This window comes from Rattus rattus, chromosome 1 (genome assembly GCF_011064425.1).
Source record: "Rattus rattus isolate New Zealand chromosome 1, Rrattus_CSIRO_v1, whole genome shotgun sequence".
Taxonomy (NCBI): domain Eukaryota; kingdom Metazoa; phylum Chordata; class Mammalia; order Rodentia; family Muridae; genus Rattus; species Rattus rattus.
The window spans coordinates 229,818,521-229,839,083 of record NC_046154.1 but is presented as its reverse complement, the minus strand read 5'-3'; the positions used below and the strand labels follow the sequence as shown (position 1 = coordinate 229,839,083).

Here is a 20,563-nt window from a genome sequence, read left to right as displayed (position 1 = left end):
TGCCTCTGCCTCCTGAGTGCTGCAATTAAAGACGAGCTATAACACATGAGCTCATCCAGTTTGTTAAGGGAATGTGCTGACTGTGGTTTCTTTCTCCATGGTCCTGGAGGCTAGACGATCTGTACGAGGTGGTAGTTCTTTCTATGTGCCATGCAAAACCAGAAGGAAATCCCACCATCTACCACCTGTTCATATGCTCATATTCAAGAATTTGAATTCTATTAAAAAGCTACTGTAAGACCTGGAGGGGCCAGGGACTCCACAAGAACACCATCAGAGTCAACTAACCTGTATATACTTTGGGTTTCCCAGAGACTACACCACCAACCAAAGACTGTACAACGACTAGACCCAGACTAGACCCTACACAGACTCATATGTAGCCGATGTGAAGCTTGGACTTCGTGCGGGCGCCCCAACAACTGGAATGGGGGCTTACCCTGACTCTGTTGCCTGCCTATGAATCCTGTACCCCTGACTGAACTGCCTGGTCTGCCCTCAGAGGGGAGGGTGTGCCTAGTGCTGCAGTGACTTGAGGCACCAGGGTGGGTTGGTACCCAGAAGGACCTCCCCCTTCTGAGAGGTAAAAAGGAGGGATGGGGGGGAGGAGTCATTTAAGGAGGAAACTGAAAGGCGAGGGACTGCAATCGAAATGAAAAGTGAATAAATAAATTAATTAATGGGGAAAAAAGCTACTCTAAGAGGCTGACACCCTCAGCTCCTTGGAACATATAAAAGGTGTTGGGAGAGGGCAGCAAAGGGGTGGGAGGAACACCCCATAAGGAAGGGGAGGGGAGGGGGGATTTTGCCCGGAACCAGGGAAAGGGAATAACATTCGAAATGTATATAAGAAATACTCAAGTTAATAATAAAAAAAAAAAAAAAAAGAAAAAAAAAAAAAAAAAAAGGTGTTTTGTTTTCATTTTCTACTTTGCTTTTCCATTCCGTGCATCAGATCTGGGGCCAGCTCGAAAAACATCTTAAGGGAGGCAATTTCTCCAGGGTCAGCCAGTTGGAACATGTTGGCTCTGAGCCCGCCCTCACTGCTGCGATAAGATGGCATTGTCCTCAAACTCGATTTCACACACCACATACCATGAATGCATTTGGATCACAATGTAAATCATTGTTTCCAGCCCTTTGCCATCAGATGGCCTTGTGGCAACGTATAGAGAATGGAAAGGAAAATACTCTGACGGCAGTAGCTGGGCATTGTGAGGAATTCGGGGGTGGATAAAAGGGGAAATGTGCATCGCTCACACTCGTAGCGGCGAGAGCTCTTATTTTTCTAAGCAGCGTGAAGCCGTAGATCCAAACAGATACGCTATTTGCTGATTTCGAGGGGGATCAGGAGAAGACGCTTGACTTACGTGTTTTCTGCATGATGCTCACGCTCGGTCCCTCTATCTCCTGGAGCTTTGTGTAAACGCTGATTTTATATTCTGAGTCAGGCTGAAGTCCATAGAAGCAATGCCTGTTTACTCCTCCTCCCACGGTGGATTCTTGTGCTTGTGTGTCTACGTTAAAAGCAAAACAAAATGTATGTGAGACGGAAACAATGACACAGCATTTCGTCAATTAGTGACTTCTAAAATGCATAATAGGAATAGCGTATGTCACACGACCATTTACTTTATTTGCAGCATTGTATCTCCAGGTAAAATTTTTTGTATATTCACTGAACTTCTGTTAAAAATTACATTTAATATGGACAAAAGTAAGGCTTATTATTTTAAAATCACCAAGTCAATTCTTTATTGAAAGAAGAACTATGACCACACAATATTATGTGCATGTGTCTTAACTCATCTGTTGCAATGAACTCTCACTTAGTAGGCTTGATTCACCAGAACATAGTCACGTGATCACAAACTTACATAAACAGAATGGTCTTTAACTGCATACAATTTAAGACCATCCAACAGGGTTCCCTTCTGGACGCTGGTCTAGGTCACCACAATTAGAACTTATTCTCGAAGCAGCATGCACACAAGCTTGGGGCATTCCCAGGACAAGGAGGGGGTCTCCAGAGTGCCCTGCTTCTTCTCTGTCACTCCTGATTTTTTTTTAATTAATATTTTAGGTTAGCATACAAAATGACGGGTTTCCTTACAGCACTTTCATACATGTGACATTACTATGTCATTCCCCTCCCTTACTGTCCTTCCCCATCCTCCTCCTTGTGGCCCCCTTCATCTCCTCAAATAAAGTCCTTTGGCTTTCAAGTCACATAAATTCCCTCCCTCCCTCTCTCCATTTGCTCCTTGTTCCCTCTGAAGACCTCTTCCTCTCTCATTACCCCTGCACATATCTCAAGCTTAGTTTGGCCTTGAACTCATTGTGCAGCTTTGTTTTTTGTGGTTTTTTTTTTTTAATTTCTGATCCTTCCACCTCCATCTTCTGAGTAAGAGAAGGGATAAGAGACCACACCCAGTTTTATGGGGCACTAGGGACTGAACCTTGGGCCTTTTGCAGAATGGGGGAGCATTCGATCCCTAAGCAACATCCCCATCTCCAGGCTTGATTTTGATCTGACAGCTGCTATGCTTTTGTCATAAAGGAGACAGAGGAAACTTAGTATGCGTTTCCTAAACTTCCTGAATACACTATGAAAACCCCATTGTGTTCTTTGAACGGGCATGGTGCTGAAGTGGATTAAGGCCACAGAGACAGGAGTACTGGTTCCCAGTCACTGGTAACCAGGTACTTTGAACCCCCTCAGGGAGTTGTGTCATACATCACCACACCTTCTGTCTTCCCCATGCCCGAGTCACAAAGAACGTCACAGGAGTAACCGTTGGTCCCCTTCTCTTCTCTACACCCACAGTAAAATTGCTATACCCCTTTGGAAGAATTAGTGCTGGCCCTGGTGTCTGGAGCCAGAGCAAGTGGGTTAATCACATTCACCATTTGGTGACAGCCTACTCTATTCCAGGGCCCGTGTTTTCTGCTTCATGATAGCCAGCAGCCAAAAAGTTAATGAATGCTTATCATGTGCCAAGAGCTATCATACGGATTTTTACAAATACTAATCCATTCTATTCTTATATCAGTTATGATTATCCTCCCTTTAAAGACTAGAAACGGGAGGCCAGAAACATTCACAAGTTACTAAAGTCCCAAGCTCAGCCACAAACTGAAAATTGATTTCAAACTCTAAGCTCAGGTTTCAAATGGCATCACTTCCTGTACACCACTACATCATAAACTGGTGTAAAGACGTCATTCTTCAAAATGAAACATTCTGAGAGTTCTGGCGTGCTCACTAGCTAGAGACCAGGTAAGAGGTCCTCACAAGTCAGGGCTGGGACTTTGGGGGGGGGGCGTTAATTACTGAAAAGTTTCAGAATTAGTCATAATATTTATTTCTTGGCATAATAGATATCTGGCTAGAAGGAGGAATTGTGAGTGATTACTACAAAAAGAGCAAACATCGAAATTTCTCTCTAGGGGCCAGCAACATGGCTCAGTGGATAAAGGTGTTTTCTGCCAAGTCCCAGGGCTTGAGTGTGATCCTTGGAACCCACACGACAGAAGAAGAACAGAACCAGCTCCCACAAACAGTCCTCCACACGTGACACATGTGTGCCTCCCCTCCCCTACCACTAAATACACAAGTAAAACGTGACTTTAAAAACTTCTCTTGGGATTAGTTCTAGATTCCATTCCTTAAATGGGGGAACATGCTTTTTTTCTAGATTTTTTTTTAACTTTCATGTATATATCTGTGTGTTTCTGTGTGACAGCATGTCATGTGTGTGCATGCTTGAAGAGGCCAGAAGATATTGGATCCCTAAGAGCTGAAATTACAAGAGGTTGTGAGCCACCCAACACGAGTGCTGGTAACTCAACTATTCCACAAGTTCTCCGCGAGAGCAGCAAGTGCTCTAAACTCCTGAGCCATTTCTCGAACTCAGATTGCATGTGATTAGTCAAAGTCTTATAACTGCTTATTGCTAGGAATTTAGAAACCGCTGTCAAAGGCGACATGGATTCATACATTATATATACATTATATATGTTTAGCAGTTATAGGAACTACCTATTTCTCTAAAAACAAATCACTTCAGAAATTTACTTTAAAAACAGCACATACAAAATATAAAAACAGATGAACTGATTATTAAGTGAAAACAACACAGAACTTTGGCCATTTTGAAAGCATGATGTCCAGATAAACTTTGATCTTATATTTCAATCTGTTTCAATATTTATAATAAACAATATTTTAAATTTTGGCTATGGCACGGTCTTGACCTTTAAATTAAAGTCATTCGGTAAATGACATTTGAAACTAATTCCCATATACTGTGAATATTAAAGACTTTTATAAGTGAACTTTATAAGTAATATTTATTAATATATTTGCACTGGGTGTGCTCAGGGTTTCTCTAGCGTGTTTAAGGCCTGAGGTTTATTCTCAGAATCACAACAAAGAAAATCAAATATACCTGTTCTCAACAGCACACTGTCTATCTTAGTTATTTCTCATACATCATATGTAATAATCAAGTGAAAAGCATTGGTGCTGGGCCAGCAAAATGGCTCGGCTGGTAAAGATGCTTGCTCTGAATGCCTGTTGACCTGAGTTTGATCCCTAGAGCTCTCTCAAACATAGAAGGAGAGCACCAACTCCACAAAGCTGTGCTATGGCCTCCACGTGGCCTCCCCCTGTGGTAATAACACAAATTTTAAAATGCCTACTGTTTTGTAAGATTATATATTACTGTGAATGCTTAGTAAGCTATTTTTAATATCCAAATTCACTCTGTGCTTCCAAGACTCAGAAACCCCCTAGAACAGTTTCTTTCTGATGCCCAAGCATCCCTTGCAACTGGAAGTCTCTGTAAGCTACCAATAAGACGAATATTTTCTGAGTCTTATGCATAGAGTATGAAGATCTGTAACCACAAAAGCTTTCCAGAGATTCCCTCAGGGAATCATCTCTAGAAATGTTCTATTTCTGCCATTTCCTATTTTCCGTGGTTATCTGTGCACTTCTTAAGGACCCTTGAAAATAGGATATTAATGGGCTTTACTGCAAATAATAATAATAAATCCCCAAATCCTTGGAAATTGGAGTGGGCATATTAAAATTAATGGCAAATAGTATTAGTTTGATTCCCGACAGTAACAAAGGGGGACTCCGTGAGTGAAGGAGTGGACACGCTGCTTTTGACATGTGCCTCAAGTCTAATGGCTTTGCCTCAAAGGAAAACAAAATTGATCAGATGATGACTGACCCTTTTATTCTCTCTGCCCAAGGTAGAATGTTAATTCAGTTTATTTTCTTAGGACAGAGTAAAATGGTCTGTTTTTGTGTATTTATTTCTAAAAAGCAAGGTAACCTACATTCTGAATTGTTATTACATCAATAAAGGCATCACCATCTTGGCTCCCAAAATGGTGCCTTGAATGGCTGCTGAGAGCCACTTGCAGAGGCTACTCAGTGTCAGGACAAGAATGCTGTGAGAATTTTAGGACATGAATACTTTCTCTCCCCAGATTTCTCAAATATCTGCTCCCCAGTCACAATGCCTTTACATCAGACAGTCTGATTCTGAAATAGGTTGCACATAGCATTTCTTTCTAGTCTTGGTCTTTGGTAAAGTCGGCGTTCCAGTAGACTGTAATCCTCTAGCTCTCACAACAGATACTACCGTACAATCAACAGCTCACACCTAAAGGAGGGGGAAGGGCATGTACCCTCTGAACTCTTTCCTAAGTAGTCTACAAGATTTCACCAAGCAAATTAACAAGGAGACACAGTATCTGGGCCTTTATGACAGAAACTCAAAGAGAAATGCTGTATCTAACCTTAGCTGCCATGCCACTTAAAAACAGATGGGTAGGTGGACAGAGGTGAGGATAGAGAGGAGGGAGAGGGAGAGGGGGAGGGAGGGGGAGGGGGGGAGAGGGAGGGAGAGGGGGGGGGAGAGGGAGAGAGGGAGAGGGAGAGGGAGAGAGAGGGAGAGGGGGAGAGGGAGAGGGAGAGGGAGGTTAACAAGACCAACTAAAAGTCTCTCACTTTGATCTATGCCAGAACTAACCAAAGGCTGAATTGAGTTTGGCAAATGGCTAACTGGCAAGTTTTAGTTCAATCTTTCCCCATATGGTTCTTGTCCTTCTAGTGATCTTTTCCCTTCTCTTAGCCATAAAAATGTTCTAATATTTACATGAGCAGATGTCTTGTCTTTGCCAGCCTTGAATCCTATCCTTTTTTCCTTTGGATCCAACCTTCCCCCTCTTGGTACTTATAATCTGGACAGCATTAAATACCACCCTGCTGCTCCTGGCCATTGCCACCAGACACGGTCAGGGAAATTAACTGGGTCCAACCAGTCTGTTTATTTCATTCCTGTGCACTCAATGATAGATTTAGAAGCATGTGATCAAACCAGCCAGCATGACTCAGTTTCTGGACTTCTGTTGGAAATATTGAGAAAGAAATTTCTCTTTTCACCATGCCTATGAAGCCAGAAACAAGAGGGATGTTGCTCTGGATCTGACTGGAGCCTCATCACAGGGCCTAACTGAGTATGAAAAGCAGAGTGGGAAGAGGGAGCAAGACTCCATCTCAAGGACTCTGTTCAAACACCAGGATGCAGAGGTGCCTGACGTTGGGCATCATTTAAGCCTCTCAATGTATAAGCCAGTAATTAATCCTTTTGCTCAACTCCCTTTATTCATGTTTTCATAAATATAATAAACAAGTTTAAATGGTGCAGCCTAGATAGTTTGCTTATAAATGTGTAGGTAATTGTCATGGTTAATATTTTCAAGCGATGTAATTTTTGGAGAAACTGAAGTGCAGAGAAGAAAGATGATGAGAATCTGAGGTTACAGCAGGGATATCTCCACTAACTTCACCTCAGAATAAAGGTCTATATGATCAGACCTTGGGGAATATATTTACTCACTCAACAATAGAAATTTGACTGAGGCATGCAGCAGTAAGTTAACCTACCATGTAACTTTTCTCTAATACAAGGAGGAATCAAGGCCCATTTACCCCAGATAGCTCCGTTGGCTGGGGAAGAGAGAGAGAGAGAGAGAGAGAGAGAGAGAGAGAGAGAGAGAGAGAGAGAGAGAACTGCAGAGGCAGTATACGTAGCCAGAGAAATATGACACATGTTCAAAACTTGGGTCTCATCCTCCAATGGGATGATGGGCATTTTATCACCAGTCCTTAACAGGTGAGTCAGAGCAGCAATCACATTTCTCTGTATGATGAAGGGGCCGCACCCCACTCTTCCTTCTCTCAAGAAGAAACCCAAGGCTTTGTACTAAATTCTATCAGTTAAAATACCAGAAATGTCCCAGGGACCTGAATGTAAAAGCCTCCCAGGACTCAAGGAGGGTGGCCTCAGCTGAAATGCCCAGCACAGAAAGATGGAGCCTCAAGAGACCATCTTCACTAGAAAGACCTCAAGAGACCACCTTCACTACAAAGACCTCAAGAGACCATCTTCACTACAAAGACCTCAAGAGACCATCTTCACTACAAAGACCTCAAGAGACCATCTTCACTACAAAGACCTCAAGAGACCATCTTCACTACAAAGACCTCAAGAGACCATCTTCACTAGAAAGACCTCAAGAGACCATCTTCACTAGAAAGACCTCAAGAGACCATCTTCACTAGAAAGACCTCAAGAGACCATCTTCACTACAAAGACCTCAAGAGACCATCTTCACTAGAAAGTCCTCAAGAGACCATCTTCACTACAAAGACCTCAAGAGACCATCTTCACTAGAAAGACCTCAAGAGACCATCTTCACTAGAAAGACCTCAAGAGACCATCCTCACTAGAAAGACCTCAAGAGACCATCCTCACTAGAAAGACCTCAAGAGACCATCCTCACTAGAAAGACCTCAAGAGACCATCCTCACTAGAAAGACCTCAAGAGACCATCCTCACTAGAAAGACCTCAAGAGACCATCCTCACTAGAAAGACCTCAAGAGACCATCCTCACTAGAAAGACCTCAAGAGACCATCTTCACTAGAAAGACCTCAAGAGACCATCTTCACTAGAAAGACCTCAAGAGACCATCTTCACTAGAAAGACCTCAAGAGACCATCTTCACTAGAAAGACCTCAAGAGACCATCTTCACTAGAAAGACCTCAAGAGACCATCTTCACTAGAAAGACCTCAAGAGACCATCCTCACTAGAAAGACCTCAAGAGACCATCTTCACTAGAAAGACCTCAAGAGACCATCTTCACTAGAAAGACAAGGCCCGTGGAGGGATGAGGTCAGCAGCCCACCTTCAAAAACTTTGACCCAAAACTGTTCCTGTCTAAAAGCAACACAGGGACAAAAATGGAGCAGAGACTGAAGGAAAGGCCACCCAGTGAGTGGCCCAACTTGGGATCCATACAATGGGTAGGCACTAAACTCTGACACCATCACTGATGCTATGTTGTGCTTGCAAGACAGGAGCCTAGCATGGCTCTGAGAGGCTCTACCAGCAGCTGACTGACAGAGATGCACATCCATTGGACTGAGGTTGGGGACCCAAATGGAAGAGTTAGGGGAAGGACTAAAGCTGCTAAAGGGGGATGGCAACCCAATAAGAAGCCCAACAGTGTCAACAAACCTGAACCCCTGGGAGCTTCCAGAGACTAAGGCACGAATCAAAGAGCACTCATGGGTGGCCTGTGCCACCCCCCACCCCCGCGCTCATATGTAGCAGAGGACTGCCTTGTGTGGCCTCAGTAGGAGAGGATGTCCCTAATCCTGTAGACTCGATGCCCCAGGGAAGGGCAATGCCCAGATGAGGTGTAGGTGGGTAGGCGTGGGGAAGCACCCTATGAGGCAAAGGGGAGGTGGAGGGGATGAAGAACTCTGAGAAAGGGGACTGGGAGTCAGGCAACATATGGAATGTGAATAAATAAAATAATTAATTTTAAAAACACCAAAAAATTAAATTAAATTAAATATCAGAAATGCTTTCCCTACAGCTACTCCCTGACCAAACATCATCCTGACCAAACTCTCTTTTCAGCAGCTCTAGATCAGACTCTCTTGCAGATAAATACGATGTCAGATGAGAGACAACAGAGCTAACTCAGTTCCTGAACCCCTCAGCTACAAACACTGATGGAAAGTAAACGAAACGAGGCTTCTGTCCATTCTTTTCGAGACAATAGTGATTCAGTTTGCAAGGTCTCTTCCAGCTTGAAAGTAATGCTGAGGGAGTGTGAGAGACACATTTTGATGCATTCTGTGGCCAACAAAAGTCTCAGGTGAGAAAGAGCTCGCTGTGATTTGGGACTACAGACCCACAGTTACACACCAATCATACCTTCCTTTAAAGAACCTCAGTGCCTCTCTGCAAATGTTTGGCTTGTTGTGGTTTGCCCTGAAGTTATCTGTATTTTGATGCTAATTCCACTGCCACGAGGACAGCTGCCTAGTCAAGGACTCAGAACTCAGGTAACTTCACCAGAACCACCTCTCCATTGAATTTGTAAAGTACTGGTGAGGGGCAGGTACAGGATAGAAGGAGGCCTGTCATTGGAGGAGAAGAAAGGATGGGCGGGAGAGAAGTTTGAAGGAAGAGGAGGAGACTAAGGGAGAGAGGAAGAGACAGGAGGGAGAGAGGGGAGAAGCCGTGGCAGGACAAGATGGCAGGTGATGTTAAGATTCTGCTCTGTGTATTTACAGGTTGTTATTAATGTTCTCAAGGGATGGATAGTACCGGGCTTTGTATGTTTAAGTGGGCAATTATATCTTACCAATTGGATCTAAGATTATTGTGTCGTGTGTTCTTTTATGTGAGGGTTTGAGTGTAGGAAAGTGTGCGGCTGGGCTGTGTTTCCGCCAAGATATCTAGCAGATATCTTGGGGCACTGTGGTGAGGACCTAGCAGGGTAAAAGACCACAATACATTTTTATTTTTATATTTTTACAACAACAATGGCTAAAAATCCTGAATAAGAATAGCTCTAAATAGTAGTAGTTCCAGTGATCACACTGACTTTCATATGTATTATTGTCAACCCAAATGGTTAAATATTCTTCCAAAATAGAGTAACTATCTACAGAAACTTATACTTACTTCATAGGTTCTTAAAATATATATATATGGATCACATTATTGTGGGACATTTTGGGAGTATGATTATTAAGCTTGGTATCTTTAAGCTTAACAAATGCCAGTAAATATTAACCCTTCTATATTAAATATGATCATAGAGAGATATGAACTTTAATTCAAATTATGTAGTTGTTCCTCTACTCATAGTAAGCATATCTTTCATCTCCTTTGGCTTAAACAGCCATAACTCAGGTTTCACACATCCATAGAATATATATCTTTTTAAAATGTTTTTCTTGTCTCCACCAATAATTCTATTTTGAACTCCTATATATGTCAGACCAAACCTCTACAGAGATGGATACACAATGCTTCCTCCTGAATGAGAATGTATTCACAACTTATCACCAGGGCAAAGAAACACTCAGAAAAACATGCTATTTGCACCTAGTCACCATGGAGTGGCCAGCACGGTGCTAGCACCATGAAATTTGAATGCACGCTAGTCTGGTTATGTGGCTCCTGAGACCAACAGCAGATTGCATTGTTTGGGAGCTTGCTGGGTGCAAAGCATTGATGGATAAGCTTCTACATGCATTCTCTCAGCATATACCTCACAGAACCCTAAAAATCAATGCCTTGGTTACATCTGCTAACAGGTGAGGAGAGGTCACACGTTAAGTTCAGTAGGTCTGATGTCACATGCTGAATCTCTGATCCCAGAACTTGAAGCTTGCAGACAAGGGCTCTAGGCTAATGTGACTTTCCACAGTGATTTACACAGAAGCAGGCATGCAAGTGCTTCACAAAACTGTACTTACCCTGAAGGGATTCTAGAACTATCCTGTAGGCTGTGGCATGGCGATGGATTTGCCACCGAGCACACAAGCTTGTCATTTCAACCTGATTGGCTTGGAGATCTGTCACACCCAAGAACACTGTAACAAAAACAGAAACAAAACCATGTCACTCTGCAAACAATGTCACAAACTGTACCCAGTTCAGAAAAGTAATTTCTGTTAACATTTTCATTCAGAGCAGAAATGGGAAACGTACCAACTCACAGGAAGCTGAAGAAAAGAAGATAAGTTCTTTATAACTTAAATCAATCTGTGCAAAACAGGACCCAGGAAGCAGACTGTCTCATTTTTACAAGTGGAAAGGACACACGTATTCACAGGGAAAGGTAAGATGCAGTGAGTAACAAGGGAATAGGTGATACGTAAGCGTCTTCGTTATGTGCCTTCACCTGTTCCACAGTGACCGTGCAATACAAAGTAACACAGTATGGACTTACAGGAGAATGACAACAGCCATGACATAATCAAAGGGAAGAACAGGGTAGACATAGGCATGTCACACAAACAAGACTGGCTTCACAAAGACTGGTCTCATAGCACTGTGTGAAAGCTTTTGTGGCATTTGCCCTTTTGTGTCAGGCTATCGACTCAAGGTCTTCTAGGTCTTTTGTTGCAAAAGACAGGATTCATTATTTTAGATGGCAATAGATACCCATTATGATCTCATAAAATTAGTGAAAAGCATTAGCTACCAGAAGCTGGAGACCGTGGGGAGACTAGAAGATGAGGGAGGGGCTCCTTTACTGTTCTGGGTAACTGAGAGAGTAATGAAGCCAAGTGTCCTATCGCTCACTGGGACTATCACACAGTGGGACTATCACACAGTGGGCCTGCTTTAGCTTAAAACAATGCAGGTCTGAAAACCTGCAGGTCTGAGAACAGCAGATTTTGAATAGTCTCACCACAAAAAAAAAAAAAAAGATACACATTTAAGGTGACATATGCTAATTATCCTAATTAGATCTTGTCATGATGGATCCATGAATTAAAAACCCACAGATACCTCTTAAATATGGGCAATAATAGTCAATCAAAAAAAATAGAGTTGAATAAGATTGAACCTATTTAGAAATTAAGTTGTAGAATTTGCACACATAAGAGAAACTATTTGGATTTCTTTACCTTAGAAATCTGATCTACATGGAGGATCACTTTGGGGAAAACAATGGAAAGTTTTCTTCAGGACAATATAAAAGTAAGCATTTGGTGTTTATCATTTAGATTCAAAAGCAGAAAATTTACATTTCTTTCCCCAAATAACCTCTTCCTTCCATATGACTTTTCTTTTCTGTCAGCCTCTCTGTTAATTCATAAAATGAAGTTACTGCATAATTATTGTTTTCAAGGTAGCAAAATAATCTTTCCCAATCATAATTTACATCTTTTAATTGCTCCTTTCTGGTGGAGCAGAGGGGGAAGACTCATTTCCTAAGGCCAACTGAAATACTCCCTTCCCACACAAGAAATGGAAATTAATCATTATAACAACCGTGCTAAAATTGTTTTTAAAGCATTAAATTATGTTTCATTGTGTGAGGTTGTATTTTACATGGGAGAAGGAGAATAAGAAAAACTGTTTAATTTCTACTTAATGGGTAAGAGTTAAAAACAATTTAATATTCTCTGTTTTCAAAAGTATGTTTGGAATGTTCAGCATTCTTACTAATTCTAGAAAAGAAGAAAAGAAAGATGGAGTGAGAAAAAGAGCGCACAAAACGATGCCAATAAAAATTAGTCTAGAGACACAACCAGTGGTAGAGACATAAACCAGAAGGGTAGAAGACAGAGGGAGGGGCTGCGGACAGAGGGAGGGACTGAGCACAGAGGGAGGGGCCAAGGACAGAGGGAGGGGCCAAGGACAGAGGGAGGGACTGAGCACAGAGGGAGGGGCCAAGGACAGAGGGAGGGGCTGAGCACAGAGGGCGGGGCTGAGGACAGAGGAGAGGGCTGAGACAGAGGGAGGGCTGAGCACAGAGTCGAGCAGGATAAGGAGGAGCTGGGGTTGCTGTCACAGCACAACAGAGAAACATACTTACCAACCATGCTAGTACCCAAAACAGTGTCACCTCAGTAGTCAAGGAGAAGACAGAACCATGGGCGAAAGGCACCCTGGGAGTCCTCAAACGCAGAGAACACAGTTTTGCCCTGTGTGCATGTCTTTGGGAGGTTTTATTTTGTTTTGTTTTGGTTTGGATTTTGCTTCTTGAGAGCTGGGGTTAAAGGTGTGTGTCACTACACCTGACTTTGTTCTATTTCATATTCCTGTTTGTTTTGTGATTTTTAAGATAGGATCTTTTTATGTAGCCCCGATTCTCCTATATCAGCCTTCTAAATGATGAGGTGTCACCATACCCAACGGGGGGGGGGGGGAGGAACAATTCTTTTGAGATAAAATTATAAGTTATTCAGTATCTAATCTTTGAGATGCCAAGACGCTCCACAGAAGGGAATTTAGGAATCATTCTACAAAAAAAACAAAACAAAACAAAAAAACCACAGAGTAGATTGGAGCCTGGTCTTACAGAAGCCAAATTCATGAATGACATTGGTTTTCTTAACTAATCATTCTATTTGAGACAAAGATCCACACATGCCAAGTATAACACAATTATTACAATAATAATAGCAGCTATATGGGGAGCATCTGTCTGCCATAACAGGCACTTTGCATACATTAGCTCCTCCATTCACACCATAGCTGCTACAGGATGGCTATTGTCTTCATCCTAGAATCGAGAAGTCCTGTGATCCTGAGAAGATAACAACTTTGTCCAGGGTCATCACTAATATGTAAGGCAGTTAAGTCTCATTTCAAATTTTCTATCACTACAAATATTAAGAATGAGGCACGTGCTACTAAATACACACACATTTATTTTATAGAGCATGCTGTCACTCCATCATGTGTGAATCATCTTCACTATGTATTAAAAGTACCAATCTTGGGTTTATCGTAGAAATATGCTTTTTTTTAACTGTGAATGTGTAAATTGATCTAAAGAAGCACAGTAGTTGGAGGTATATAACAGAATTTCAGAACAATGGAACATGTCTATTGAAATTTGGAAAGCACTACATAATTCCACTTGTGTCTAGAAGTTCAGAGGCCAATGAGAAATCCCCATATGAAAATTCATAAAAGAATACAAGAAAGTCTTAGAGTGGAGAGACATGTACTTTCAATGATGTGTAGTGTGGTGTGTGTGTGTGTGTGTGTGTGTGTGTGTGTGTGTGTGTGTGTGTGTGTGTTCATGTACATGGGTGGTGAGTAGCAATGCTTTAAGAGAAGGCAAACAGGCAAACTTCTCCTTGGACCAGCTTTAACTGGCATCAGCCATGACAGACGATTGGCTATTTGGAAAAATTCACCTAATTTGAAAAGTGCCAACAGACTTTCCAGAGGGAAATCCTATCTGCCACCATCAAGCCGATTGGAAAAGCAGCTGCTGGCATCTGCCCGCCAACTAGGACTCTGGAAAGCCCTGGGAAACTACCACACCTTTCTTTCCACGGAATGCCATCCAGAAAGGGTAATGCAGAGGGAAGAAAAGCCAACTGTTGCACTAAAAACGGGGAGTGAGAGACAAGTCACAGGGAGAACCAAACACAAAGCCACTAAAGGGGCTGAAGCAAGCAGACGTCAATCAGACTCACGTGTTTGAACAAGGCCAGTCAGAGCGTCGCTGTAGCCTGCAGCCTGGGAAGCAAAGATCTTCACATTGTAGTCCATTCCACTGAGGAGATTTGTCATGACAATGGTGTTGACATCAGCACCCACGAAAGTTTCCAGAGTTTGACCAGGGACTAAAAGAGAGTACGTACTATAGTCACAACATGCACGTGCTCTTAGAGACTATTGTACTCAACCAACTCTTGATTGTTTCCCAGGATTACCCAGCAGGCAACAATTAGTTTGAGGAGAGACTCTAGACTAATCTGTCTCTAAAACTTCCATCTCAGTCCTTCCTCTAGTAGAATTTTATCCCTTGTACTTAGTCAAAATGTCGACGCGTTTCACTATCCACCCACCACCTTATTCTGACTTCTATATTATCAAAGCAGTCTGCACCTACCTGGTTGAAGATGTAATTCCTGACTGCCTCTACTCACATAGCTGCTTTGTCCCCAGCACATGTCAAGGACAGAGATCTATATCCTGCACACCAGACCAGACCTGATCATAGGGAGATGTGGGTAGATGTCGTCACTAGAGCACCATCTACTCCTATGCCATGGCCTTAGTTCAGTTGGATTTTGAGGCCTTTTTGTCTTCAACTGTACTCAACCCGCGGGAGTTTCACATGTTAAGTATAGTCTGTGCTGAGCCTTATGCTGCCTTTTTACCTGCTGTCTTTTCTTCTAAGGGTCTACTCTTTCAGAGCTTTGATTTAGTGATCATTCCTAAGGACTAATCACTTTCCTCCAGGAATCCTATTCTAGCAGCAAACTTCAGTGTTTTTGATGCATGGGTTGTAATAGTAGCTATTTTCCTATGCTGCAAAAAGACAACATAAATGATCACATGTAGCTGCCTCTCCAAGACAACCACAATACTACTGACATCCTAGACACTGATAGACAATTATTCTAAGGAAGGAGAGTGCTACTGAGTTGAACAATGGTTACCAGTATCTAGTAGAAGAGCGCCATACCCCAGCGTGACAACAAAGCTATCTCTACTGAGGGCAAACCAGAGTAGTTGAAAATCACAAGTTTAATATAAGAAAGTGATTTGAGTACTCAGAAAGTATGATAGAGGTTTTTAAAGGATCCAGAACACATTGCTTAAGTGTATATACACCTTAAACAATAAAGAGACAATAAAGAGAAATAAAATCTGTGATGAATCTGAAGGAGTCAGTGTGAGCAGGCCTCGATCTATAGTCACCCTTTTATTTTCATGGTTCATAAGGACATTTTTCTGGGGAGATTGGAAGTGGGGCTACTGTAATCACATGGACCGGATGACATCAGAACCTGGATAAGTGGCAGAGGAGGAAGAGTGAGGGTTGAAATAAGTAATGCCCACCAGACAGACTGCGGCCATTCAGGTTGTTGAGAGAGAGAGAGAGAGAGAGAGAGAGAGAGAGAGAGAGAGAGAGAGAGAGAGAGAGAGAGAAAGCAATCTTTCATGGCCCCTACAATATCTTTTAACTCTTTTTTTTTTCCTGCCAAATTAAGAATAGAGAAACCATTTCTGCTGAACAGCCAGAGTTCTGAAGATCAGGTCTAGAAAACTGAGATCTGTATGATGCGTAATTTCCTGTTTAACTCTCATTGAAGTGTGAGTGCTAGAGGGAGAAGTTGCAGTGGGTACCGCTGCCCAAGTGCCCCCTCACAGCCTTTTCCCTGGGGTAAAGCACTCCCTATTTGAACTGTTCCTCTGCCTTTAAATTATAGTGGTATAGGGAACACACACTGGGAGGCCCACAGGGAGTGGGGAGAGTTAGGTGTGGATACAATCAAGGCACACTGCGTACATGTATAATACTGTGAGGAAATAAAGACCCTTGAGTACACAGTGATCGGGAAATAGAAGAGAGAGGGTAGCTCATGAAGAAGTTTTTTTTCCTGAGTTTTACCTAACAACATACATTTTCAAATGAAGAGAAAGAAAAATTTCAATAGAATTTGCCCAATTTATCCAGAAAGAAACAGGAGAAAAAATAAAAAATAGGGATTTTAAGTGTCTGGAGATTACCCATCTATTGAGCTATGACTCCTTCCCTACTCCTGGGGAGTCCAGCTTTCCTTAGACTTGTTCCCTGCCTGGGATGAGATTAGGTCAGGCAGATGTACACTCAATAGACAATCTATTCCTTCACTGGTGTGCATTCTAGTTTTCTATATGAAGTCATCATGTTGTCCTTCTAATAATATCTACCTATGAGAACCATACTAAAAAAAACCACTTCTCCTCAGAAAACATAAGAAGCAATTCTTAGTGGTTTAATAGATAAAGTCCAATAGGGACAGAAACAGTGCCAGAAATGATCTTAAAATATGCTTGGCGTCAGTGAGATGACGCCCCAGATTTGCCGTCAAGCCTGGCCACTTGAGTTGGACACCTGGAGCCCACGTGATGGAAGGAGAGAACTGACGCCTCCAAGTCGTTCTCTGACCTCCACTTCTCCACTTCCAAGTTCTGGCAAAGGAATGTGTGTGTGCACACACACACACACACACGCACGCACGCACGCACGCACGCACGCACGCACGCACGCACGCACACACACACACACGCACGATGAAATAAATAGAAAATTTGGAAGGTAATTAACTTATTAGAACGTATGTACTGAGGGTTCTGAGAAGCACTTACCACTCACAGGTTTGTAGACAATCCTATAGCCCTTCACGGGGGCAGAAGGTGGGTCCCATGTAATGCGCAACCGGTTGTACCATTCTTCTGAAACCCTTAAGTTTTGAGGACCAGAGGACGGCACTGTGCAGGCAGAAGAGGTTAAAGTAAGAGGGTCAGTGTAGTTTTCTTTTGGTTATTTCCCCCACAGAGCTAAACACATTTGCAAATAAAACATCAATAAAGTTCTCAGTGGGGTCAGTGAGTATTTTAAACATACAAATGCGAAAAGTTACCCTTGTGATGAATGAGTTTTATCTGAAATCCAGAGGCTCATTCAAAAATGATGGCTCTCTTTTCAATTAATTTTAACCAAAAATAAAATTGAATATTGTTTATTTTTTTAAAATCCTATCTTTTCATCAATGTGCTCTACATACAACAAAATACATGTCTGTCCACATCGAGGATGCCACTCACACAATGTGACTGGTGATGGTGAGTGATGATGAGAGTCTGCTTCATGAGATACTCTCTGTCTTCTACTTTGTATACTCAAGAGATCACTGTGTGCCCACTTGTTATTCTCTGACAATATTATACATGTACACACTGTGTCTTGACTATATCTACACCCAACTCCCTCTTCCCACTCCCAATGTGTGTCTCTACACCATTATAATTTAAAGGCAGAGGCACAGTTCAAATAGGGAGTGCTTTACCCCCAGGCAAAAGGCTGTGAGGGGGCACTTGGGCAGCGGTACCCACTGCAATTCCTCCCTCTAACACTCACACTCCAATGGGAGTTTAAACAGGAAATTATGCATCATACAGATCTTTTCAGTTTTCTAGACCTGACCTTCAGAACTCTGGCTGTTCAGCAGATAGGGCTCTTTTAGTTAGTCTTAATTTGGCAGGAAAAAAAACAGATAAACAAATTTAACTATTTGTCAATTATGATTGATTAAAATGGTCACAGATTTTTTTTATACTCTCTTTCCATTAAGAACTGGAAGCCATCAGTCTCTGAATCTGTGTGGATTCACTGCCTGTGTTAGCCACAGACTATGTAGCAGTGGTAGCCCTTGGAAATCCTCCTTTTGCAGGCTAGGATCTCCATGTGATAAATATGGAGAGTCTCTGAGGTGAGAGGAGGGTCAGTTGCACCTTGTAGCTGTCCTCACCAAGATGATAGGCATGGGATAAAATTGGCTTCAAGCTTTCATACCAACCCAGCCACAATGTTAATACCAACGATTGGTGATAATTTATATCACTTTTATGGGGCAGAAGAATTTCTACCAAGCCCTCATTTCCTAACTCACTATGTCAGAAAACAGAATAAGTATAGCTACTGTTTGAAGTATTCCTATCACCACTAAATTCTAGGGTGGTCTTTATGTAAGAATAGACATTAATGGGGTTGGGGATTTAGCTCAGTGGTAGAGCGCTTAAGGCCCTGGGTTCGGTCCCCAGCTCCTAAAAAAAGAAAAGAAAAAAACAAAAAAAGAATATACATTAATAATAGCAAAAACAATCTAAGAGTTAAATGTGGTGACACCTTATTTAACTATGGTTAATGTATCTCAAATGTTTTAAGGTGTCTCCTTGGGATCACATAGTATTGTTGGAAGTTGGTATACAAAAGTGAAGTATGTAGACAGGCTCCCAAGACCTTCCCTCTTTTTTAAAAATTTTTATTCTTCTCTTATATATTACATCCTGACTACAGTTTCCCCCTCCCTCCCCTCTCCACAGTCTCTCCCAAACACCTCCTCAACTCTCCAGATCCAAACCCATTTGCCTTCCCTCAGACAAGACCAGGCCTCCAAAGGACAGCAACCAAACATGGTATTACAATAATAAGACCAAGCATCTACATCAAGGCTGGACAAGGCAACTGAGTAGACAGGTCAAGATCCACAAAGTAAGCAAAAGAGTCAGAGACAGCCCCACTGTTAGGAATTCCACAGAGGTCATAGGTCAGACTCCTACTGGCTCCCTTATCTCTGGGAGCCCCATGAGTTCTGGTCAGTTGTTTGGGTGGGCCTTGTTCTTAGGCAGTGTTTTGTTTTGTTTTGTTTTTGTTTTTGTTTTTGTTTTTGTTTTTTGAGCTGAGGACCAAACCCAGGGCCTTGTGATTACTAAGCAAGTGCTCTACCACTGAGCTAAATCCCCAACCCCTACTGAGCTAAATCCCCAACCCAGCCTTGTTCTTGAGGTGTCTCTGATCCCTCTGGTAACTTCCTCTGCCTCTTACACATGATTCCCTGAGCTCCATCTAATGTTTGGCTGTGGGACCCTGCATCTGTACCCATCAGTTACTGGATGAAGTCTCTCTGGTCTCTCTGATGACAATTATGCTAAGCTCTGGTCCCAGAACACTGCAAACAGGACAAACTGTAGGATAAACCTTCCCTCTTTTTAGTTGATTGTCTCAATTAGTGACAACAACAAAGGACTGACTAATGAAGCCACAGAGGTTGCAGGGGGTAGGGATGTGAGCAAGACAATACTACAAAGGGTAGTGCTAGTGTGAGACAAGTCTGGGGGAGATACCATTGCTCTCTATTTTCTACCAGTGGTAATGATTATGTGAACCCATACATGTGTTAAAACTCACAGAACTGTAATAAAAAGAAAGCACATCTGCTATCTGCCTACAAAAGAAAGAGAAGAAAAAAGAGGGGGAAGAAAGAAGAGAGGAGGAAGAAAGAACAAGAGGAAGAAGAAAAACAGAGAGACTCAGATTGTCACAGTCCCATAAAATGTGGCAAAAGATTGAGGCTATGAGGACTCTACCTTGGCAAATAACCAGGACACGTGATGTGTCACAAGGTGAGCCTGAAGGATCAGCTCTACTTTGTGCTTCCCCTTTCACAGAGAAAAAGCTGTAGCCCCCTGATGCTAAACAGCTCGCCCAAATCGCACTGCACATGCGTCCATGCCCATACACACGATTCTGGCATATTTCCTGGTCCGTAATAATTGCACTATACTTTACCCATCATAGACGATGGGTCAGCTAGTGTCTGTGGAGACAAAGATTCACTTACAAGTCTTCCCAGGAGCAGAGACGCTGACGCCTTCTCCAACAGTGTAGATGGGGGTCACCGTGACTTTATACTCTGTGTCTGGAAGTAGATTTTTCAGAAGGAGACTGTTCTGCACTCCAGGCACCATAATCTGAGCACAAAGGCAAATATGATGGCTGTGTGAGAGTTCTAATTCCACTGGCCTCGTCAAGAAGTGTGGCTATAGACATTTTGAAAGCATCAGAAGTGAGCTAGAGAAAGGCAAGGCACTCGTGCAAAAGCATCTCTCCCTGTCGTGTCCCTCACAGAGACTTTAGTGT

The 20,563-nt window shown here is 42.4% G+C and overlaps 1 protein-coding gene across 1 annotated transcript in view; it reads right to left on the bottom strand.

Moving 5' to 3' along the window:
- Col14a1 (collagen type XIV alpha 1 chain) overlaps positions 1-20,563 on the bottom strand; it is a 209,903-nt gene that overhangs the window by 84,458 nt on the left and 104,882 nt on the right. The window contains exons 20-24 of the mRNA XM_032915565.1: positions 20,265-20,394; positions 17,230-17,352; positions 14,562-14,711; positions 10,869-10,985; positions 1,371-1,517 (exon numbers count right to left, since the gene is read on the bottom strand). Of these exons, the coding sequence (XP_032771456.1) occupies positions 1,371-1,517; positions 10,869-10,985; positions 14,562-14,711; positions 17,230-17,352; positions 20,265-20,394 (667 nt within the window). The remainder of the gene's footprint in view (positions 1-1,370; positions 1,518-10,868; positions 10,986-14,561; positions 14,712-17,229; positions 17,353-20,264; positions 20,395-20,563) is intronic.